The sequence below is a fragment of the Tinamus guttatus genome, unplaced genomic scaffold (genome assembly GCF_059628265.1).
Source record: "Tinamus guttatus ecotype Peru unplaced genomic scaffold, ASM5962826v1 Tinamus_guttatus_pri_ptg000618c, whole genome shotgun sequence".
Taxonomy (NCBI): Eukaryota; Metazoa; Chordata; class Aves; order Tinamiformes; family Tinamidae; genus Tinamus; species Tinamus guttatus.
Window position 1 is genome coordinate 220,516 of NW_028289152.1, and position 25,294 is coordinate 245,809.

Genomic DNA, 25,294 nt, shown 5'->3' on the forward strand with positions numbered 1-25,294 from the left:
GCTTTGTGAGCCCCTGAAATGTGCTCACATAGCCGCAGACGTCCTTCTTCCCCGTGAAAGGGTGGAGGCTGGCATAGAGGAGACCCTGCGCCTCTTCCGCCGCTGCATCAAGAGTGGGAAGAATGTTGCGTTTGTGTTGAAGAACATTGGCATGCTTATAATTGAAGGGGCAGATATGAAAATGCGATTTTACAAAGAGTTCCTGGAAAGACTTAACGGGACCGACCAGATGCTAGCGGCCCTTCTTGCGGTAAGTTCTCCAGTTCTCCAGTGCTCCCTGTCATCTTTTTGAATTCCCAAGGGAATGCAAGTCTACTGGCTTGCCATAAACTGTTGAAGGACATGGACAGTCCTGGCTGAGAGGAATGCCAGCTACCCAGACAGTTTGTCTTGGGTGTTCAGAGGACTTGGCAATGAAGTTGAACCTGTGCAGGAGTGTCCTGGGTCCACCCAAGATTCATACAACCCAGGAGCCAATCTCCACATTCTCAGGAAAAAGGCCAAAACAAGAGGAGGCCTTGTATTTTTTTTGGTCCCACCAGACTTTGCTCCTTGCAAAAAGCCTTGCTTTAGTGCCCCTTTTTGTGAGGATGGCCTCAGAAACCAGGTTTCCCTAGAACATGTCTGGTGTGGTAAGCCAGCAAGCTCAGCTGTTTCCCCTTAAGCTGTTGAAAATTATTTCTCTGGGTCCCCCTGGAAGCTCAGCCTCATCTCCTCATGGGATACACTTGCCTGAGCAGTGGAGATGTCAGACCTCTCTGTCAACTTTGTGTTGCATTCCTTTCTCTTTGAAGTTGGAGGGCCTGAGTGTGCCTCTCCCAGGTGGCTACCAAATGGCAGTTGCTCACAAGATTGGATTCTCATGGTCCTCTTGCTCTGTAGCATTCCTAGTTCAGTGTCTAAATCAGTGATGGGTGCTTACCCCACTCTCTGGGCAGGAAGCAGAGGCACAGAACGAGTAAGGCCCAGAGGGAGAGGATGTTGGGAGAGACTGTGGGGTTAACCCCACATCTGACCGCTTCTTCATCAGCTGAGGAGGCATCAGGTCTAGACAGCAGGAAAAACACAGTGGTCCACTTAGTGAAATGCCTTCTCATGTGCTTGCCTCCCTTGATTGCTGCATTTGGAAAGACCTAAGCAAACTGACTCTCTGAATGCTGAGCCTTGCCAAAGTCCTGAGTATGTTCCTCGCCCTTCTCCTTTTTTTCTCTCCACTTCTTATGGTGCATAAGTGAGGGGCTGCTGATGGGAATAGAACAATTTAAAGTTTCAAAAGCAGTTTCTTCTCTAAGCAGTAGAAGAGTTTGTTTCCACTGTGAACACTTAGATAATTTTCTTAGTACCATGTCCCTGATGTTTGTCTCGTTTGCAGATGCCGCAGATGAGGAATTCGGTGCTCTCAGGCTCTGAAACTGCTCTTTCGCAGACCTGCTCTGGTCATGTCATTGTCTTTCCCGAGTGAGTATGTTTCCTTCTCAGCCCCTGGCTGGCCAAGCAAGCAGCTGCTCATGGCATGTTTTGTAACCTTGTGTTTGCAAGCCTTGTGAAGACTGCTGAGAAAGCCATTCATGAGCAACCCTTTAAAATGTGCATCAAAGTAGAGGTTCCTGGCAGTTGCTATCTTAGGGCATTTTCATGTCTTCTGTTCTTCTGTGACATCTGCATGAATGAAATATTTTATGATGGTGTTTTCAAATATTCACTTAAGTCACCTTTTTCTTTTTCTTTTTTTTTTCTTTTTTTTTTTTTTTCTGGCGGAGGGGCAAAGAGGTATGTAGGCCAAAGTAAAGCCTGTACCTAGTCAAGTAAAAAGCTTTCTCCTGGCTTCCGTGGTGCTAAGTGTTTTGTTCCATTACGTGTCTGGGAGATACAGGTTCTTTTTTACACATGCACGGAGATGAGCTTGGGAAGGCTGGCAAGTGATCCGGAGGGTGAGACAGCAATTAGAAAGGATGCTGGAAAGGAGTAGGAAAGAGGACTAAAGTGTTCTGCCTGAACAGGAGCAGGAACAGGAGATGGGTGATGATCCCAAAAGCACACAGGGGATTTGGGTTGAAATTGGCTTGGCAGTTTCACAGGAAGCACAGGGAAGAGTCAGAGAAGAAAGGTCATCCCCTCCAGGCGTTGGAGGTCTTCATGATGCCTCTCACCTTGCTGAGAGACTCCTCCAGCATCTGGCCTCTTCTGCCTATTGCGCTTTGAAAAAAGAGGGACTTCCCAGCACCTCCCAAATGCTCCTGTGTCCCCACTATTCACACCAGGTGCAAAGGAAGTGCAGTGCCCCCTCGCGTTTAGCGTGATGCCTTTTCTGCTTTCCAGGTACAAGCTGGAGAGTAGAGATCGAAATCCACCAGGCGCACCTGTAAAGGCCAGGCAGGAGGAGGAGAGAGGAGAGGCCAGCACTGTCCAAAATGGTAATGGAGCTGCTGCTTCTTGGTGGAGGCTTGTGCCTTCTCCTTCTGTGCTCCTGGGTAGGCCATCGGAACCCAAGTGACACTGTGATGGCTCAGGCAGCATGAGGCGCTAGATGTGACACTGCTACCCCAATAGGGCAAATCTCAAGTGAGTCCTGAGGGAACAAGAGCTCAGTGCAGCACAACACTCCCACCTGTATTAATATCTCCAAGTTCAACTTTCCTCCATTTCCATGTCCTGCTCTCCTAAACATGCCTCATAAGCACCCACAAAACAGCTCATTTCTTTTGATTGTGTCAACAGAGGAACTCTAGGCATGTGAGATCAGTAGGCACATCCAAGGATCTGCTCCCTTGCCTTAAAGGACCGCCCTCACAGAGACTCTGTTAGGCCACCCATACATCCCAGCAGGTCTCCTTTTTCACAATAGGACAGACAGTGAGAAAAGCACTAGCCCAAGAAATGATGTTGTAAAGTACAAATGAAAAGACAGAGAGAAGGCAGTGTCCAGAATGGCCAAAGTCCAGCCAGGAATAAAGGCTTCAGAGGAATCAGCCTGACACCTCACAATTTGACCTCAGGCTGAGAAGAACTGCATAGCCTTCCTTTTCAAGAGCCCTCTGCAATGCTGTCCTGAAGGGTTTTCTTGTCTTCTGCCTACAGGAAATGTTCCTGCCAATCGTCTCCTCTTCAGATCAAGTGATCCACCACCCACAATTACTCTTATGAATATGCCAAGAGAACAGGGCATGAAATGTGAGAGAAAAGGAACTTATGGCAGGTGAGACACTTGGAGGAACGGATGAGGGTGACCCTGTAGCCGTGTGCTTGTGTGGGTAAGATGCTTCCTAGGTGCAACCGGTTCCAGGCAGGTCTAAGAGTTTTGGATCCCATGAAACAGCTGGGACTTTCAGACAGTGTTCAATATGTTTACCAGGCCGGGGGATCTGTATCCCTTAGAGGCTCCATCTGTAATGAAACCTGCTCTTCTCCTTGCTGCATCAAGAGAGAGCCTGTACCTGGGCATACAGAGCATTCCTGTGGGCACATCTTGCAGTTCTGGGGATTTCAGTGGGGAGTGATGTCTGTTCATGTGAACACAGCCCACATCATTCATGGCAACAGCCAAGAGAACTGCCTTCAGCTGCAGAATCCTGTGAGGACAGGACGGAGAGCCAAGACCCTCTGTGCTCACAGCACCTCTCCATAATGTCTATTTCAGCATATTTCCAGCCATCCCCGGCACATCCTCCCAGAAGCCAAGAAAGGACAGGAGGAAGGGCCGTCCTGCAGCCATGCCCCCAGTTGAGACAGTTAACAATCGAGTGGAGAAGTGGGTGGAAGAGGTATGTGCTACTGACTGAGAAAATCCATATGCCCTGTGGATTTGTGGGAAAGCAAACTCACTTCTATGGGCAGTGAGTGTGAAAGATGCCTTCCTGAGGTTTCATTTGGCCATTGGCTGACATTGTCCTGGCTTTGCTATAAAGGGTGAAGGTCATACTATATGCAATACATATGTTATACAAATTGCAATACATATGCTACTACTGCATTGCCAGGAAAGACATGAAAAAGCCCTCTTTGGTTCTCGTGGGAAGGTACCTGCTAGGTCTTTCAGGGATAGGGCATGCACAGTTTTGCTTTAGCTCAGCTCATCAGTCACATCCAAAGGACAATGTGCGCATGTGCTGACCTGTTAGGATTACCTTAGGGGCATTAGAGGGTTGTGAAGAAGGTTCAAGTGAAGGGACAGAAGAGGGGGTGAGAAGTGATCTTCATGCACTGAAAAAGAACCCATGACAGTCCTAATGTTTCTTATTTCTTTTCTGTGTCCCCACAGGCCTGGCAATATCACTTCAGAGTAAGAGGGAAAGGGACTCATGCCTTTCCTCCAATCTGAAGCCCTGCGACAATTTCCCTTTCCTTTGCCTTTTGCTGAAGAGACAAGGAAGGAAATTGACAGAAATGAGAGAGAAGCACCCTTTTGAGAAACTCCTTGGAATAAACACCACTATTTCCTGAGACATGTTTTCCAGAAATATCCGTTAGTGGTTGAGCTGCTAAAAAACCGTTTTGTGGAGAGGGATTTGGGAGTCCTGGTGGACAACAAGGTAACCGTGAGGCCTCTTAGCCAAGAAGGCCAATGGGATCCTGGCCTGCATTCAGGAGTGTTGCCAGCAGGTTGAGGGAACTCATCCTTCCCCTCTTCTCAGCTCTGGCGAGGCCAAACTTGGAGTACTGTGTACAGTTCTGGAGACCCTGGTACAAAAGGAATGTGGAGCTTCTAGAGGGGGTCCAGCGTAGAACAGTGAACATGATTAAGGGACTTTGGCCTCTATCATATGAGGAAAGACTAAGTAATCTGCGCCTCTTTAGCCTGGAGAAGAGAAGACTGAGAGGGGATTGTGAAAACGTTGCAGTTTGAAAGCCGTAGTGGTGGTGGTGGTGGGGGGAAAAGGAGATATCAAATCAGTATCGGATTCACAAACAGTCTGTGGACCGTAGGTCCGATCGCCTTCCTAGGAGTGAATCGAGTTCCCAAATAGCATCATCACCTATAAGCTCGACTCTGGCAGTATCGGATTCACGAACAGTCTGCCAACTGTAGGTCTGATTGCCTCCCCCTAAACAAGTAGCCGAGTTCACAAACAGTATGATTTATTCAAATGCAACATTTACAAAACAGGTTTTGGATGTCAGTACAGGAAATTCTCTACTAGAGCGTGGGGTTTTAGCTAGCTCTGATGTACGAATGTGCAATCATCACTCACCCCAGAAGATGGGAGAGGGCTCTCAGTCTCGAGTCTCCTCAGGCGGTGTCCTGACGCAAGGAGAGGAAAGGAGGATCAGCGCATCGACTGATCCAGAATTTATGATGGATTCTTCCCTCTCACTTCTTAGTCTCCTCAGGCAGCATCCCAGCATGAGGGGAGGGAATGGGGGATCAGCCTGTCAACTGACCCAGGAGTTAGGATGGTTTCTTCCCCCCCAGACTTTTCATACTTAGTTCACCTTTTATACTTTTCTTTACATTCAGGTGGAGCTTGAGTGACTAGACTCATACTTAATATTGTTATTGATTGATGAAAAAGTTTCTCGCTTTCATTTAAAGGTACAGTCAACCGAAAATCTAGAGCGCATGATCAGTGAGGTGTGGTCGTACCTCGGAGGCGGGTAATTTTTGAGATGGAGGTGTGGTTTTCACATTAGAATGACCAAAGTTCATATGAAAGGAGTGATTTGCCACCTTTGCTGGCTCAGCACCGGACATGTTATCGTATATCTCCCATTAGACAGCCACTGTGTGTCTTATCAGCAGCCCAGCACAGGGTGTGCAACAGAGTTTGGCCGCGGTGTCTTCACTCCGCTCCATCCTCTGTTACTCCCCTTTGCAGTGGCGAGGAGGGCAGATCGTGTTGTCTAGGGAACCGTGGAGGAGCAGAGCCCGTGTGCACCAGCCATCCTGGAAGTGGCAACTGTGTATCACCCCAAGCAGGCCTCTGTAATGCCAAAACTTCGATTAGGCCCTAGTTTTCCTTTCAGTTCCTGCTTTTGAACAATTCTTCCACAGGAATGTACCATGAAGTGAATCCTTTCACATCACATTTCTGGGCACATGTAGAGGCAGAGTCCACATGGTTTTCCCAGGGCACGTTGTGCCTCACCAACTTTATTGCCTTCTCTGATTAAATAGCTGCATTTGTAGATGGAGAGGAGCAAACATTTTTTATCCATAATTTAGCAAAGGGTTTGACATCGTCTCCTACCATAGTTTTGCATGCAACTTAGGGATTTACCATCTAGAGGGTTATGCAACCTCATGCATAGAAAGCTGCTTGGATGGTAAGGCTCAGAGGGCAGTGATGAACGGATAACCCTCTTGGGGAGCCCAGAGAGAAATGGAGCAAGAGCGATGACTTCAGGAACCTGACCCTTTTATAATCTGTATTAGTGACACAGAGGAGACAGCACTTGCCATGTTGTGCCTGTGGTGGTCCAGGTCTCTCTGAGGGATCTCTGTGATGATGCCCTGGCTTTGTGTTTCAAGGAGAAACAAGTGAGGACAGAGAGACATGAGTAGATGTAGGGAGGTCCATGGGTGAGAGTAAGGTGACAAAGCAGTTTGGTTGTCTGCTGTTATCGGGGAAACAGGCATAGGCATGGGACACCACAGGACAGCTTGTGGTGGAGATTGCTATGGGCACTGCCAAAGCTGCAAGGACCCAACAGAACTTTCTTTGTCCTCTTGGCTATGGCTGCTGTCTCTGTCACTGAGGTCTTAAAGAAGATGCTGCTTCCTTAAACTCATTAATGCTCCAAGAAGCTTTTGGGTTTTCTTCTGACTTCAGCTTCTTGAGGGCTTTGTTCAATCTCCTCTCAGGATGCGAGGTTCATGGACTCAGCACTAAATACACCCAAGGGCTCATTAAAGTGCAACAAAGCTCTAAGGACCCATGACTCTCCTATTTTTCTTCAGTTCTCCAATTCTTGATGGCTACTTGGAGAGTTTTCAGCAGTGTATAGACCAGAGGAACATACCAGTGAGCACCTGAAAAGAAGGATACCTGCTTTTTAAGCTCTCTTTATTTTTCTTACGGAATAAAGGATATCTCCAATTCATGTTGACCCACAGGGTCTTGTAATGAAATCTGGACATGTAGGAAAAGCAGTATGTTCAGTATGAGGATTAGTGGACAAACTTTCTCCTCACATCCCAACATTCCATTTCTCTAATCAGCCACTGGGGCTTGCATCTCTCCTGTTAAAATATAACTTTTTCTGTTCAAGTCTGTACCTGAATGTTACAGCTCCTCTACACCAATTCCCACCTGCTTTCCTTAGACAACTAGTTGCAGACACAGGAAGTTTGCTTCTTAACTACAAATATAAAAAGAAACTGTACATTTGATAAAGAAATAAAATACATTCCTCAACTGTATGTTACGTCCAGACTGCCTCCAGTGAGGAATAACCTTCCTCCACAAGGAATTCCCTTCCTAGAAATATTTGTGAGAGACAGGAAAGGAGAGCCAACTATGGAGTTGACTAAAGAAGCAAGGAGACTCTGGAGCACATTTCAAAATCCGAGCAGCAGCTAAAGGCTGAGAGAAATCTCAATGAAAGAAGAGAAAAGAAGGGAAAGGGAATGCATTGGAAAGTGCATATACTTAGAGAGTGTGATGCAGTGGGAATTTTAGAAATGATCAGTGTACTCAGGACATTGAAAATATGTGATTATAGAGATTACATCCACAGTTTAAAAGATATAGCAGTGGTAACACAAGTTGAAGGGTGAATCAATATGCTTCTCTCCTGAAATTCATTGGCTAGCTGAAAACTTCCACAATTTCAGCATGGGACACCAATGACATTAGGACTACTAAACCCTTTTAGCTGACAAAAGGGTGTTCGCTCAACATTTTTTCAAAGTTGAAAACCACTCCTCAGCTTTTCAGGCAGAGCTCAAGTGTCTAACCACAAGCATCCTGTGACACTTGAAGAGCCTCTGTTGCATCTAAGGCACCTACTCGGGACTGCCAAGTCTTGCAGTGGGCATGTGGGAGAGTAGAGCCCTCGAGGTGCAGGTGGAGGTTGGGCAAAGGAGTCCTGGGCCCCTACAATGACACCAGACATCTATGATCTTGTGACTGCATCTTATACCAGTTCTGATAATAACTTTCTTTTTCAAAACAAGAAAAAAGATCATACAAATCACAATAGTTTTCTCGTCCTCAAAGCCAGTATAGTAAAATAAAACAAAACTGAGAGTGGGAAAGGAACGCAAAGTTTTGTAAAAGCTGAAAAGTGTATCAAAATATGTTGTTTAATTAGATCATGTTCTCAATTTCTTTCTTTTTCTATTTTTATTGACATTTTCTAAATATTCCTGTTATAATCAAGACTGCATCTTTACAAAGTTATTGTGTGTCTCCTGCAAAGTTCAGTGTCCCTGCAAACACTCCCTCCCCAGGGCTGTCCATCCACTGATAACTGCACAGAATGGCTTGCATCCTGAGGGCCAGATCTTCTGGGTCAGGATGAACAAGCAAAGAAATATGTGCTGGGTGTCATCCTCACACATGTGATGTCTTCTTGCAAAGGCCTGCCTTCTTCAGGCAACATGAAGAAGACACACATTTGCAAGACCTTGTCCTCACAGGGACTTGGCCCCCCCTCTATATCTGCAGGAGGTGCAACACAGCAGGGCACAAGCCCTCCAGGAGGTGGACAGTAGAGGTGGTTCAGGTCAGTCTCTTCCCTTCGGTAACATTACGGTGACTTGTGAAAGATAAATCTCACATAGAAATCGAGATTGGCTTCACCCCTCACCCAGCATTGTGTTTAAGCTGGAGGAGTGGACGATCTTGGAAGCTGTTTATAAATCACGGTCTTACTGAGATGTTCATCAGGTGCAGCCAATACCCCCACACCAAAACCTGCCTGTTTTGGTGCCTCACCATCTCTGTCAGGCTTTTCTACCTGTTACCTCCCCCTGAGCAGTTCACATCAAATATCTCAACCTGGCACAGGTGCACACAGTCATGAGAGCTCCTGTGTGTGAAAAGGAGTGTGGGAGCACATACCAGACTGCTCACCAGAAAAATGCAGGTGTTCTGGAAAAGGAACCAGGACATGGAGGGTGCAGAAGAGCAGGGCCCAGGTTGTTTCCTGTGTTGCAGGGACACACTGGGGAAGCTGTGCCAGGTCCATCCTCCCAGAGCAGCCCCTCACATCAGCCCTTCCCAGCACTGGCTCCTCACCCCAGCAGTGCTGTGGCAAATGGCCATCTCCATTCTCCTGCACGTCTCTCCATGCCCACCACGCTCTCAAAGACAGCGTGAGAGCCCTGGCACTGCAGTCAGTCCAACAGCTCCTGCTGCACCAAGGATAGAGCAACCTCCCCAAGCTCATGGCCTGGATCCAGCCTGTGGTCACTAGCAGATCATACTGGATCTATGAACTTGTCCTCTGGAGTCCACTAAGTTCACAGACAGAGCTACAGACTCTTTTATTGATTTGGGTGTATTTTCAACTCCATCTTCTCAAGAAGATGTCAGATATGTGTCTGAGGAGATCCCCTTGTGTTTTAAAGGTGTCCTGCCCTTGTCACTACTCACAGGAATCCAACGGAAAGATAACCATAACACCACCAAGTTGTGATTTGCTCTTGGGCTGTATACACACACCAGAGCACAAGTGGAGAGTGTGGGAATGAGGAGAACAGCCCTGAAAAGAGAAAGTCCTGCTACTGGAAGTGGAAGTGTCTCCAGGAAAATTGCAGCCCCCATGCAAAGACTGCAGCCAGGAAATTACTGCTGCAGCAATGAGGGCCTAGTCCTGAAGAGCAGAGGGTCTGTCCCCACAGGTTGCATCCAGGCTCTCCTCCTCTCCACTCCCACTCCACTGTGAGCACTGGAGCACTGGAGAGGACAAAGACCAGCCCACGGAGACACAAGGCTGACACCCTTGCAGGAAGGAGCGTGAGATCACACCCTGACTCTGGCCAGGAGAGCTGTGCTCTCCTAAGGGACGTGGGACCTGTGCTTTCAGCCCATCTTGACTTGCCAGAGCCCTTGGTGTCATTGCTGAAAGAGACACCGCAAAGGGAAACCCTCTGCATTGCACTGAGTGCATCTGAGTGAGCTGAGACTAGCAGGCTATGAGGTCCCCACATCTCTGCTGATGAAGGGAGAAGTCTGTCTTTCTGCTTCAACAAGGTCTCTGGGTCAGATTCAAAGGATTCCTGAAGACAAGTGGCATGAACAAACACAATTTTTCCTTTAATAAGAATGTAACAGGGAAAAGTCAGTAAGAAATGAACAACAGCCTTGATGCCAGCTACCCTGGGAATGAGGAGGAGATGCACATGGGACACTTACTGGTGCTCACATTGTACCTGCTGAAGCAATTTTCTCAGCGCATCCTTGAGCTCTTTGTTCCTCAAGCTGTAGATGAGGGGGTTGACTGCTGGAGGCACCACCGCGTAGAGAACAGCCACCCCCCCGATCCAGGGATGGGGAGGAGATGGAGGGGGGCTTGAGGTAGGCAATTGTGATGGTGCTGAGAGAAAGGGAGATTACGGCCAGATAAGGGAGGCACATGGAAAAGGCTTTGTGTCGACCCTGCTCTGCGGGGATCCTCAGCACAGCAGTGAAGATCTGCACGTAGGACAGCACAGCAAAAACAAAGCATCCAAATACTAAACAAACAGTAAATACCATGATAGCAGCTTCCCTGAGGTAAGAGTCTGAGCAGGAGAGCTTGAGGAGCTGAGCGACTTGGCAGAAGAACTGCTCTATGACATTGCCTCGGCAGAGTGGTAGTGAAAATGTGTTGGCAGTGTGGAGGAGAGCAATGAGAAAACCACTGCCCCAGGCAGCTGCTGCCATTTTGAGACAAACTCTGCTGCTCATGAGGGTCCCATAGTGCAGGGGTCTGCAGATGGCAGCAAAGCGGTCATAGGCCATGACGGTGAGAAGAGAACATTCTGCTGAAAGCAGGAAAAAGAGGAAAAAGACCTGGACAGCACAGCCCAAGTAGGAAATGGCCCTAGTGTCCCACAGAGAATTGGCCATGGATTTGGGAACAGTAGTAGAGATGGAGCCAATATCCAGGACAGAGAGGTTGAGAAGGAAGAAGTACATGGGGGTGTGGAGGTGGTGGTCGTAGACTATGGCTGTGATGATGAGACCATTGCCCATGAGGGCAAGCAGGTAGATGCACAGAAACGCTGCAAAGTGCAAGAGCTGCAGCTCCCGTGTATCCACGAATGCTAGGAAGAGGAACTCATTCAAGTAGCTGATGTTGGACATCTGCTGTCTTGCAGCACTGAGAGGGGCTGTTCAAGCAAGTAGAGATGTAGACACGTTAGTGAAGACTGCCATGAGCAGAACTTTCTCCTAACTCCCTTCCCTGCAGTAAACTGTTTATCTCTCCCCATCTCAGCAAAACTGCCACAGAGCTCCATGGCTTGAGCCCATTTTGTGCTGTGTTTGCTGTTAGGACATAGAAATCATCTGGATTGCTCCAGCACTCTGAGTGAAACACTGTGATTCCTAGGAGCAAAAGGAGTCACTGTGGTGCTAATGCAGGGCAAGGACAGCTCCTTGGCCATCCACCTTGTTAATGGCTGCCCTGTACTTGCACCTCTGAGGTTCAGGACCATTCCACTCATGTTACCCCAGGAAAAAAATGGCACCACTGAGCACAGAGGAATCTAGTACCAAAGTGCACGTCAGCAAACTCTGCCACCTTCCTCAGAGGATCTCATGTTCTGCAGGGTGGGCATCTGAACTTCATCTGGAGCTCACACTGGCCAGACAGTCCCAGGGCAAGAACAGGAACAGCATGGACAAATGGTTAACACAGAGCAATACCATGATATTTCTGCTGAAAACAGAAGGGAGAAGGAGAGGGAGAGGATGCTGAGGATCTCATGAGTATGAGATCCTTCTCGAATGGAGACTGGACCTGGCCTGCAGGGGGTCTCTCCTTTCACCCAGAGCTTCTCCCTGCAGTCCCCACGCAAGCTGAGCGTTGACCCTTGCAGGCAGCCGTCACTGCCCCAGGCACACAGCACCCTGGTGTGGCAGGGACACTCTGACAGTGTGGCAAGGAATCCCTGCTCCAAACACCTCCTGCTCTGTACCAGGGAAATGAGGAGAGCCATCCTGGCAGATGCTGTCGGCCATGGGATGTGGTAGCTTTAGAGGACTCCTCAGGGTACCTCATGGTCATTGCCTGGCAAGGGAGAGACTTACTGTGTTAGGGGCTATGAGGATTTCTCCACCATGGAGCTCTCAGACATCCTCCCACCTCTGAACATCTTTAACTTCTTTCTGTCTCACTTGTCTCACTCATCTTGCTTGTCTCAAGTTGGCACCTGTAGGAAATGCCCACAGCTCTGCTGCTCTTTGCGGAGGAGCTTCTTCTGAACACACTGCTGCCAGGTTAGCATGAGCTCCACCCCAGGAGCCTGGCCATGCTAGGAAGAGTGGCACAGCTGGAGGTGTGACTTGATTTCTCCTCTTGCTCCCTCCTCCTTCTCCTGGGAAATGGTCATTGAAGCAGACTCAACTAATTATCTATGGTCTCCTGAAACACAAAGTCAGACTGAAGCCAGCATTAGAAATTGTCTCATCAGAGGATGGTTATCTAGGAAAGATGGAACTATCCCACTCTGGGAGGCCCTATGCCCACCTCTTACCTATGTAGCAAACTTAGATGGGGGCAAGGAGTGAGTTCATTTACCCATCCTTCAGATGAGTCAGCCTGGGCATCTCATGCCAGGTTTTGAAGCCCTGGGGTGGAGCAGGATTTATATCCCTTTTGTGCACTCTGCAAACTCAGAAGTGGCTCTGAAAGAAGTGGCTCTCCTCTTGCCAAAACTAATGTGTGCATAACACATATTGTCCAAATTCTTATTATAATCCCTGACCTTATAATTGAAGGTCAGTTACTCACGTGCAAACGCAGAATAGCACAAGGAATCACAGAATGGTTGAGATTGAAAGGGACCTCTGGAGATGACCTAGTCCAACCACTATGCTCAAACAGGGTCACCTAGAACATGTTGCCCACAGTTGAGTCCAGGTGGCTTTTGAATATCCTCAAGGAAGGGAGACTCCACAACTCCATACCTGTTCCAGTGCTTCGTTACTGTCACAGGAAAGAAGTTTTTCCTCAACTTCTGATAGAATTTTCTGTGCTTCATTTTGCGTCCATTGCTTCTCATCCTATCACTGGGCACCACTGAAAATAGCTTGCCTCCATCTTCTTGACAGTGGCCTTTAAGATATTTGTGCATGCTGATAAGATCCCCTCTCAGTCTTTTTTTCTCTATGCTGAACAGGCCCAATTCTCCCAACCTTTCCCCATAGGAGAGATGCTCCAATCCTTTCATAATCTTCATAGCCCTGCTCCAGTAGTTCCCATGTCCCTCATCCTGGGGAGCCCAGAACTGGACACGGACACAGTATTCCAGAGGTGACCTCACTAGGATTGAGTAGTGGGGGAGGATCCCTCAACCTGCTGGCAAAATGCTTCCTAATGCACCCCAAGAAAGTATTGACCTTCTTTGCCACAAGAGCACCTTGCTGGCTCATGGCCAGCTTGTTGTTCGCCAGGAGCCCCAGGTCCCTCTATGCAGAGCACTTTTCCAGACAGTTGGCACCCATGGGGGTATTTCTCCCTAGGTGCAGGACCCTGCCCCTCCCTTTGTTGAACTTCATGAGGTTCTTCTCTGCCCATCTCTCCAGCCTATGCAGGTCTCCCTCAATGGCAGCACAGCTCTCTGTTGTTTCAGCCACTCCTCTCAGTTTTGAATCATCAGTAAACTTGCTGAGAGTGCCTTCTGTTCCTTCATCTGATCACTGATGAGGCTGAGTAAAAGTTAGACTGAGTACTGATTCCTAGGGAGGGACTGTCACGGAACGAGTGGTGGTGGGGGTGAGTGACAGAATGCACTTCACTCCTGTGAAAGAAATAGTAATAGGTTTTATGGAAATGGACTCTGGCTTAACAAAATTCTATGGCAATGTCACTTATCATTTACTGCCACTTGCTTTCTATGCCAGCATGTCTCTGCTCTGAAGCAGGGCCATTGCACTCATGATGTTCTTGGCTCTTTGTAACAGGTTTCACCTTGAACAATCTGTGCTCTGTGCCACAACTGCTGCTCTGCAGCCTAAATTCACACAAAAGCATGCAGCCTGGGGCACAGATAGGAGGCGATGGAGATGCAGGAGCTGTGCCACCTTGTTGGAATACCTGAGAAGTGATGGTCTTACTCGCATGACTGCAGGGCTACAATGGGAGGGTAGAAGCTCATCAGAAAAGACCAACAAGGACGTTACTGATGGGGAGATGCCATTTGTGTGAAGGGGCAGTTGGAACATAAGGAGATATATCCCGTATTCCATGGGGTATAGAAGGGGCTAAGTGCTTGTGGGTGAGCATCAGGGTGGCTTTGTGATGAGATTTACAGACCACTGGATCAGGATGAGGAGGTTGATGCAAACATCTTCAAGCAACCTGAGAAAGTCTTTGCATCACAGGCCTTGATTCTTATGGGGGAAATTTATTTTTTCCAACTTTCAGTGAAATGAAGTAGAGAAGGTTTGTGGAGGGCCTGAGGACAAATTAGCATAGCTGTAAGACAGGACAACAGGGGTGGTGCTCAATTGCATCTAGCACTCGCAAGCAAGGAAGAACTGATCAGGGATGTGATTAGCAGTGGAAACTTTGGCTGCAATGACCATGAAATAGTGGAGTGTGGAGTGCCAGATCCTGAATGGACTGAGGAAGGGCAGTAGCATCCTGCAGACTTGGACCTTCAGAGGAGCAGACTTGAGCCTCTTCAGGGGAGTGGTGGTGGAATCCCAAGGGAGACAGTTCTGAAGAGCAAGGGGGCTCAGGAAAGGCATTAGGTCTTTAAGTAAGGACAGCACCCACCAGACATAAGAATGTTCCATTCCCATAATCAGTAAAACCAGTAGATATTTCAGGACACTAGCCTGGCTAAACACTGAAGTCATGACTGACGTGCATTAGAAGTCTTCATACAAGAGGTAAAAGCAGGAGCAGGCTGCAGAGGAAGAAGTCAAAAATACTGTACGGTGTGATGATGCAGGGTTGGTGGAAGGGAAGCCAAAGCTATTCTAAGACTGACACTTGCAGGGGATTTCCAGGGTATGAGGAAGTGCGGTTACTACTGCTCTAACAGGGAAAGAATAACAAGGAACTCATGGGCTCACTACTGAATGGGGCAAGGGCTTGAGTAACAGTAGATGTAGCTAGGTCTGAGGACCTTCTTAGATTTAGTCTTCACCAATAAGGTGCTCCAGGTTTTCTGCCTTGATTTGGGAATCCGGATGAGAAAAGCAATGTGCAATGATGAGCAAAAGCAATGCTGAGAGAGGGATTATGTGCAAGAACTAAACCTATACACGTTTATGGAAATGATTGGATGGTATCTGTGGACACTAAGTTGGCCACTGTCATAGCAAGGCCACTCTCTTTCATCTTTGGGATAAAGGTTGTGGAGATCAAGGGAGATCTCAAAGACTATATATAAAAAAAGGAGTATGGTCTGCCTATCTTCAAAAAGGGCCAAAAAAACAACCTGAGGAACCGTGATCTTTTCAGTCTCATTTTGGTGAGGAGTGTGTCATGGAGCAATGTTTTTGGATCACATTTCTGGCCACATGAATGAGAAGATGTCTGGGAACAGTCAACATGGATTAACTGAAGGCAGATCATTCCCCACTGAACCGATTGTTTTCTGTGATAGAAATCCTAACCTTGTGGAGGAGCAGAGAGTTATGGATGCTATTTAACATGAATTTAGCAAAGGGGTTGATACTATCCACCACAATACTCTTGGAGACAAGTAAGGATGTTATGATAGGATGGAGAGAGAACCAGACGGATAAAAAGCTGGTTGGATGATCAAGCTCAGAGGGTTTTGGTGAATGGGCTGTGTTGAACTGAAAGCTGGTGGCAAGCAGAGTATGCAGGGCTCTGTACTGCCACCTGTCCTGTCTAACTGGTTCATTCATGATCTGGAGGATGCAAATGTCATCACACTTGTAAATGTTACTTGATTAGGCGGAAAAGTCATATACGTGAGGACTGCCCTCCAGGTGGACCTCAGCAAGTGGGAGGAATGGATTGTCAGGAACCTCATGCAAAACAATAACAATAAGAACAACAAATTCTGGGTCCTGCACCTGGGATATACCATCACCTAGCAGTGCTATGGGGCCTCTCAGACATGTCAGGAATGACTCAAGCTACCTGGCCAATCTTGAGGGCAATCAAAGCCAAGGGGGCACCTGATTTTACTAAGGTTAAAATGGGATGCCTATGTTCGGGCAACCAAATGCCTCCTTGGGACTTTTGGTCCTATTTGTGACTATTTTACATAGCTTGCAGTATCACTTTCTCTATAGGAATCTCCTGAAGACAATTCTCACTTCCTTTTTTCTGAGGTTACAGATGACAGGATGGGGGTCCCAACTGTATAAACCAGGGCAAAGTATTCGGCAACGTCTGAAAAGCCCCCTTTCAGCATTGTAAGTATCAGCCATGCCTGAGCCAGAGTCACCACTGCAAGGTATAAGCACCAGGTGGAAAAGGCTCCATGTTTACCCACAGCTGAAGGCCTTTTCAGAACCAGTCTGAATGATTTTGGCATAAGGAATAACTGCTAGGAAAAAGGGAAGGGTGCCGAACACCAAGATGATGATGTACAACATCACTCAGCTCCAGAAGCGTCAGCCCAGGCTAGTTCCAATCTGGGGTCGTGTGAGTGAATGGCATGGGGTGCAAGGAAGTCAAAGGGAACACCTGATAGGTCTGTCCTGCCTGCTCTGGTAGGACGCTCCCCCATGTCTTGAGCACCAGACTGACACAGAGACCTCCACTCATAAAGAGAGAATGATGCAGGGAGTCATTTTTGGCCACACAGGACGATCCCAGGACATGGCAGCCAGGAGAAGGCTTTTGATGTTGCTCAGTAAAACCACAAAATGCGTCTGGGCAGCACAGTCAAGGAAGGAGAACTTGCCAACTTCTGCCAGAAAATCCAACATCATTTCTAGCCAAGTGACTGACGAATCGAGGACGAGAACAGCTGCTTATGATATACAATTACAAAAGCATGCACATTATCCAAGTGAAACCCACAGGGTAGTTTTCCTAAGAGAAGACTTTAATTCACAAACACACAAAGTTTTAATAATTCTTTGTTTGTTTTCCTGGCATACTTACTTTTTTTTTTCTTTTTCCTTTTTTCTTTTTTTTTTTTTTTTTTTTGTGTGTGTATTTTTGGAGTTCTAGCAATGCCAAATCTCCGAAATAAAAATAGGGTTTCAGGAGGGGAAAGTGGTCAGCATCTGATTCTTAATCTACCTACCTATGCATATGAATGTGTAGGAAGACTGGAATTTTTACTCATTGTTCCCATCCTTTCCTTAAAAGAGAATCTTTCTATTACAGGCACAGATCTGACTTTGAATTCTTCCATCTCACTGTTCAGTTTCTCCCTCTCTTTCTGGCACTCCTCAGCATTTATTCTCTTTCTGCATCTAATTTTTGAGAGCCTCCCATCTTATTCCTATCAGCTATAGCTTGTACTTCAAAGAAGAAGCATTAAATGATGTTACTCTCCAGCAGAACACTTTATTTGAAACTTGAAAACTTCATTTGAAAACATGATTATATGAGGAAAATTTAGTAAAACTAGTAATAAAAAATTGACAGCCATTTCTTTTCACTTTACCGCTCCATTTTGAGTAGTCTTTCTGTTCCTTTCAGTCTTAAAGCCTTTTGTTCTGATTGGGAGACTGTTTTGTGCCCAACAACCACATAGCACCACACAGACCTCCATCACTGCCTAAAGTGCAGGAGAATATTGGTGGGGCCTGACACAACAATGCTGCCGTGAAGCTGACCTTTGAGACGTGCTATTCCTCAACATGGGCTGTAACGGACCACATTCTGACGGAAGACACCATGAATGCTGAGATCCTGTTGAGATTTGTCAAGGATTGACTTCCTACAAGCCACGATGATTCTCATGGCTTTCTGGCCTCCTCACCAATCCCCAGGCAATGATGCCAAGCATTTTTCCAGGCTTCTTTCATTTGCTGATTCCTTAGGCTGAATATGAAGGGATTTAAAAGAGGAGTCACAATGCTGGAGAGAACAGAGAGGATTTTGTTGAGGTGTCCAGGGTTCGCGTGGGAAGGCCTGACATAGATGAAGATGGAGATGCCAAAACCTAGGGAAACAACAGTGAAATGAGAAGCACAAGTGGCAAAGGTTTTCTGCCTGCCCTGGGCAGATGGGATACGGACTATGGTCAAAATGATCCAGGTGTAGGAGAACACAGTCAGTGCCAAGGAGCCGAGGAGCAGGAGAATGGACACCACAAAATCCCTTAGCTCAGCAACCCAGATGTCCACGCAAGCGAGGTGTAGGAGAGGTGCACTGTCACAGAAGTAGTGGTCAATGACGTTGGGACCACAGTATGGCAGCTTGGCTTTCAGGATTGCTAATGGCAAGATCAAGACCACGCCACCCACCCACGCACCCAGGAGAAGCTGGCCACACACCCTTTCCATCATGATGGTGGGATACCTCAGGGGGTGGCATATTGCCACGTAGTGGTCATAGGACATGATGGCTAAGAGGATGAACTCTGTTGCAGCCAGGGAGAAATAAAAGTAGAATTGGCTAAAGCAGCCAGCAAAGGAGATGGTCTTCTTCTCTGACAGGAAGTTTGCCAGCATTTTTGGAACAACAGAGGAAGTCATGGACATCTCAATGAAGGGCAAATTGCTGAGGAAGTAATACATGGGAGAATGGAGATGGCAGTCTGTATAGACCAGTACAATGTCAAGAGCATTTCCCAAGACAGTCACTAAATAAGCGAGCAGGAACACCACAAAGAAGATGATCTTCACCTCATAGCGGTTTGGAAATCCCACGAGAACAAACTCAGTCACGGGTGTGATATTCCCCATCCAAATGAGCTTTCTGTCATGGTGAGAGGAAGAGAGCAACAGAGTTTCTTTGAATATTCAATTCATTCATCCAAAAAAAAATCTTTCCTCACTACTTATATCTCCATTTCTCCATTCCTCCCCATTCCTCAAATATTTGTTATTCTTTCCTTCAAAAAAAAAAAAAAAAAAAAAAAAGCAAGGCAGGGAGAGAGAGATAGATGTAGGATGCAGGTCTTTGCTGCCAAAGTTTGCTGCCAATTTGTTCCAGCAAATTGTGGAGAGATACAGAACAGAAGTGGATGCATCCTACATTCCCAGTTGATGTTGTAACAGCAGAGGAACTCACTTTCTAACAGAGTTACAGCATGGCCCAGAGAAGGACAAATACAAAGGAGCAATCCCATGATATATTAAGCCACAAGACTCAGAGTATTAGAGTAAAAAACATGTTTCACCCCTGCTGATGGTATAAGCAGAGCTGTTATATGTGGGCTCTGATAATCTGAACACCACAGCATGAGAACTGAAACACACATTCTGTAGTTTGTGCAAGCTCTAGCTGCTAAATCCTTCGGGAGCGAACCTAGTCATCTTGAGAAAACTGAAGCAGTTTATAACTTTGAAACCATCCAAAGCATGTTGTCCAGAAGATAAAGTTCAGGAGGAAGGCGGAAGTCTTCTTCTTACGTGTGTTTTTATTTTCTTTTTTAATTAATTATTTATTTTTAATGAAGACAGCACATTTCAGAGTGAGCCAATTATACCTGATAGACAGTCTTAGAAATGACATAGAGATGATAATTGGCTCCCTTAGAAACATTTGAACCTTGAAAGCTGGCAATTTCTGACTCAGGGGATTCAGGCAGACAAGTCTCACCTGAAGTTTGCAAAAGTAGAAAACTTTTCTTCTTTGTAGAGAACAACAGCATTGTCCAGTATTTCTGATGAAAAAACGATCACTTCAAGGGTCTTGTCTTTCAGAGAGACCATAGTAATGAGGAGAATCATCTCACCTAATGGAGCTAATATGGAAGGATCCCACCATGGGCTTTTCCAAGATATGGTCTATCTATTTGAGGCTAGAATGCAGCTAGCTGAGGACTCGTATGTTAATGCTTTTCACATTCACTCTGATGAACACTAGAAGCAGATATCCTTAATGGCATATGGTGGTCTCCTGGGCAGTCCTCCTGTGCTCTTGGACACAAACAACATATTTTTTTTTTTGTATGTATCTTTGTTGTGCTACCCTCATCAATAGGAAAAAGGCTCTGGCTTGATGCTGTTAAGGCTGAGGCTGTATGTCCGAGCTTGCTGTATGACAGCCTCTAGGGACATTTGAGAGTGTGAATTTGTTGGGGAGGTCTCACAGAACTCTCCTATGTGACAACAGCCAATACAACTGGAGTGCATCCTGGGACACTTACTTGGCAATGTGCTCATCTTCTCCCTCTGAGGGGGTCCTATTCCAGACAGAGGCCTGGAGAAAGATGGTGGCCAGCATGTCAAGGGGAGTTGCTACTGCCTCAGACTCACAGATGGCAAGGCCACATTTTGAATACTGATCCCAGTTATGGGCCTCCAGACCAGGAGGCATGAGGGAAACTTTGGAGAATCCAGCAGGAAATGGTAAGGTGCCAACTGCAAAACTCCATTGAGGCAATATTGGGGCATCAGATCTTTTCTAGTGCGGCAAAGAGGAGGCTAAAAACACTGCATCAGAAGGTGCTAGGAGACGTGTCCAACATCCTTTCAAGGCATCTCTCATCTATGTCTATTGTCTTTATAATGCTTGGAGGTGAGGGGAGAACTGAGATGATGGGAGGAAAGCAAACTTTGCACCCACCATCAAGAATGACCATAAGGATGATGTGCGAACTAAAGCTCAATTAAGCTCAATGTGGTGCTTAGGAAATTCTTGGAGTCCTCCTGGAAGATATTTCTGGGCAAATAAAGGAAGAACAGGCAGCGTGGAGTGACCAAGGTTACATCCTACCCATCTGGCCTCCCTGCCTGCTGGACCTATATGTCTTACATGATGCAAAGACTAGATTTGTGGAGGAGATCAAGCACTGTAAGTCATTTTCTGTTTACTTGAAGAAGGGATTTGACATGACGTCCAACAATCATTTTGTATTCATGTTAGGATGTCATGGTCTGAATGGTTCTCTTAGTTTTGGTCTGGATGGTCCTCTTAATTTTATCATATCAGAGGTGACAGAGTGCTGCCATCATGTTGGCAAATGTCCTGGAGGAGAGGGGATTGTAGGTAAGTTCGAGGGCATAGATGCTATCCAAAGGGACCTTGACAGGCTGGAGGAATGGGCCAACAGAATCCATATGAGTTCAAACAGGGACAAATGCAAACTCCTGCCCTTGGAAGGAACAGCCCCCTGCTGTGATCCAGGCTATGGATACCTGGCTGGGAGCAGCTCTGTGGGGAAGGCTCAGTGGAAGATCCAGATGGACCTGAAGTGAACATGTGCCCTGGCAACAGTGCCATGTGCCCTGGCAACAAGGATGGCCAAGTGATCACCCCACTCTGTCTGCACTCATTAGACTACATATGCAATTCTACCTCCAGTTTTGGCACCCTCAGTCCAGGGAAGATGTGGATTAACAGGAGGGAGTTCATTGAATATTCACCAAAGTGTTCAGGAATTTTGAGCCTGGGAAGAGAGGTGGAGGAAATGGGACTCATTCAGTGTGGAGAAAGGAAGATTCTGGTGCATCTCAGAGCAGCCTTTCAATACCAATAGGGACATTTTTGAGAAGACAAAGTAAAGCTCTTCACAGTGGTGTATGGTGGGAGGAGGAATGGCAATGGACATAAACTGAAACAAGAAAGCTCTCAAGAGGAAGTCCAGAGAGGCTGTGTGGTTTTCATCCTTCATAGACAGGACTTGATGAAACTCTTGAGCAATTTCTCCCTGTCTTTGAGCAGGAACACTTGGATCTCCTTCCTGCCTTTGACCCATCACTGGAACATCCCAGCATAAGCTTTGTTCAGTCCCACAATACCTATAAAATGTCCTCAAGAAATTCTACACAGTCCCACATAGCTGCTTCAATATCCCACAACGAATTTGCTCTTTTCCAGGAAACCTCAGATAATTTGATCTCCTTGTGACTGGTTGCACAGTAGTACTTGTCCCTGTGCAGAGAGGCAGTAGAAAGTTTAATAAACTCAATGCCCATCAATCAGTGATCCAAGAGCTCTGGTCTCTGTTACCCAAATGTTGAAGGATTGGGTTGCTGTTATTCATTTTATTCAGGGTTACTACGTGTTTTACTCATGCCAACCAGGAGCCTTTTGGAATTCACCCAAGGAAAGGGCTTCAGAGTCCTTCACCTGGGGTGGAAGAAACCCAAAGGCCCCCTGCAAAAGGTAGATTTGGGGCCGATTGGTGAAAGAAGAATCATAGAATCATAGAATCATAGAATGCTTAGGGTTGGAAGGGACCTCTAGAGATCATCTAGTCCAACCCCCCTGCATACGCAGGGACACCTAAAGCACGTGGCACAGGACTGCATCCAAGCGGGTTTGGAAGATCTCCAGAGAAGGAGACTCCACAACCTCTCTGGGCAGCCTGTTCCAGTGCTCTGTCACCCTCACTGTTAAGAAGTTTTTCCTTAAGTTCCTATGGAATTTTTGATGTTTCAGTTTCCGGCCATTTCCTCTAGTCCTATCAGTGGCCACCACTGAAAAGAGACCGTCACCGTCCTCTGCACTCCCTCCCTTGAGGTATTTATATACACTGATTAGATCCCCTCTCAGCCTTCTCTTCTCCAGGCTGAACAGGCCCAGCTCCCTCAGCCTCTCCTCATAGGGCAGATGTTCCAGGCCCCTGATCATCCTTGTAGCCCTGCGCTGGACTCTCTCCAGCAGCTCCACATCCCTCTTGTACTGTGGAGCCCAGAACTGGACACAGTACTCCAGATGCGGCCTCACCAGGGCTGAGTAGAGGGGCAGGATCACCTCCCTCGACCTGCTGGAGACGCTCTTCTTAATGCAGCCCAGGATCCCATTGGCCTTCTTGGCCACGAGGGCACACTGCTGCCTCATGGTCAACTTGTCGTCCACCATGACACCCAGGTCTTTCTCCGCAGAGCTGCTCTCTACAAGGTCGGTCCCCAGCCTGTACTGGTGTCTGGGGTTATTCCTTCCCAGGTACCGAACCTTGCACTTGGCCTTGTTGAATTGCATGAGGTTTTTCACCGCCCAGTTGTCCAGTCTGTCCAGGTCCCTCTGGATGGCAGCACAGCCCTCTGGGGTATCGGCTACTCCTCCCAGTTTGGTATCATCAGCAAACTTGCTGAGGGAGCACTCTGTGCCATCATCCAGGTCATTGATGAATAAATTGAACAGGACTGGACCAAGGACTGACCCCTGGGGGACCCCACTAGCCACAGGCCTCCAACTAGACTCTGCACCACTGATCACCACTCTCTGGGCCCTGCCATCCAGCCAGTTCCTAATCCATCTCACTGTCCACTCATCTATCCCACACTTCCGGAGCTTGCCCAGGAGGATGTTGTGAGGGATGGTGTCAAAAGCCTTGGTGAAGTCGAGATAGACGACATCCACCGCTCTCCCCCCGTCCATCCAGCCGGTCATTTCATCATAGAAGGCTATCAGGTTAGTCAGGCAAGATTTTCCCTTGGTGAATCCATGCTGACTACTCTTGAGCACCTTCTTGTCCTCCATGTGCCTGGAGACAACAGCCAGTATGAGCCGTTCCATCACTTTTCCGGGGACGGAGGTGAGGCTGACTGGCCTGTAGTTGCCTGGGTCCTCCTTCTTGCCTTTTTTGAAGACTGGCATGACATTGGCCTTCTTCCAGTCTTTCAGCACGTCCCTCGTTCTCCAGGATCTTTCAAAGATGATGGAGAGCGGCTTAGCTATGACATCCACCAGCTCCCGCAGCACTCTGGGGTGCATCCCAACAGGGCCCATGGATTTGTGGGTATTGAGTTTCCTTAGGTGCTCTCTGACCCAATCTTCAACTACCCAGGGCAAGTCTTCCTCTCTCCAGGCTTCTTCTCTTGTCCCTAGGGCCTGCGGCTCTAAAGGGCTGCCCTTGGTAAACACCAAAGCAAAGAAGGCATTCAGCAGCTCTGCTTTTTCTGTGTTATTTGTAACCAGGGTGCCCATCTCATTTGCCAGCGCACCCACGTTTTCCCTGATCTTCCTTTTGCTGTTCATGTATTTGAAGAAGTTTTTCTTGTTATTTTTAACGTCCCTTGCCAGATTGCGTTCCAGCCGCGCCTTAGCTTTCTTTGTCACATCTCTGCATTCCCTGACTACATTCCTGTACTTCTCCCAGGGGGCCCGTCCTTTTTTCCACATTCTGTATATCATCGCCTTCTGCTTGAGCATTGCCACAAGCTCCTTGCTCATCCATGCAGGTCTCCTGCCCCCTCTGCCTGACTTCTTATACACAGGGATGCACTGTTGCTGGGCGTGGAGGAAGTGCCACTTGAAAACTAACCAGCTCTCTTGGGCCCCCCTACCTTCTAGAGCTATAGCCCATGGGATTCTTCCGAGGAGGTCCCTGAAGAGGCTAAAGTTGGCCCTCCTGAAGTCCATTGTTGAAAGTCTACTTACAGCCCTGCTACCTCCTCGTTGGATCCTGAACTCCACCAACTCATGGTCACTGCAGCCGAGGCTACCCCCCACCTTAACATCTCCTACAAGTCCCTCCCTATTTGATAGCATGAGGTCCAGTAGCCTACCTCTCCTCGTTGGCTCCTCCACAACCTGCGTCAAAAAGTTATCGTTGACGCTCTGCAGGAACCTCCAGGACTGTTTGTGCCTGGCTGTGTTGTCCTTCCAGTTGATGTCGGGGTAGCTGAAGTTCCCCATGAGAACTAGGGCCTGTGACTGTGAGGCAATAACCAGCTGACTACAGAAGGCCTCATCAACCTCCTCATCTTGGTCAGGTGGCCTGTAGCAGACACCCACCACAGTGTCTCCCACATTAGCCTGCCCTCTAATTCTTACCCACAAGCTCTCAACTCGCTCATCCTCCACTCCCAGGTTGAGCTCCATGCATTCCAGTTGCTCTCTCACATAAAGAGCAACTCCACCACCTCGCCTTCCCAGCCTGTCCTTCCTAAAGAGCACATAGCCTTCCATGGCAGCGCTCCAGTCGTGTGAGCTATCCCACCATATCTCTGTGATTCCAATGAGATCATGACGCTGGGACTGCACACAGATCTCCAGTTCGTCCTGCTTATTCCCCATGCTTCGCACATTGGTGTACAGGCATTTCAGGGAAGTAACCAAGCCCGCAGGTTTCCCAGGAGGGGTGAAAGAGGATCCTCTGTGATTATTTCCTATCCACAATTTTCCACTACCATAG

General features: G+C 47.5%; 2 protein-coding genes across 2 annotated transcripts in view; one reads left to right on the top strand and one right to left on the bottom strand.

Moving 5' to 3' along the window:
* Positions 1-16,169, top strand: part of LOC148592320 (olfactory receptor 6M1-like) — a 48,082-nt gene extending 31,913 nt beyond the window's left edge. Inside the window, exon 3 of the mRNA XM_088535156.1 lies at positions 16,062-16,169. Coding sequence (XP_088391282.1) covers positions 16,062-16,169 — 108 coding nt within the window. The remainder of the gene's footprint in view (positions 1-16,061) is intronic.
* A 1,827-nt stretch (positions 16,170-17,996) lies between these two features.
* On the bottom strand, positions 17,997-18,947 carry LOC148592321 (olfactory receptor 6M1-like). The gene has a single exon (XM_088535157.1). It carries the CDS (start codon positions 18,945-18,947, stop codon positions 17,997-17,999), a length of 951 nt encoding a protein of 316 aa, XP_088391283.1.
* Between the last annotated feature and the right edge of the window lie 6,347 nt (positions 18,948-25,294).

What these genes read in the sequence shown, in the direction of transcription:
- LOC148592321 (XM_088535157.1), bottom strand. Translation starts at nt 18,947, where the DNA reads ATGGGGAATATCACACCCGTGACTGAGTTTGTTCTCGTGGGATTTCCA.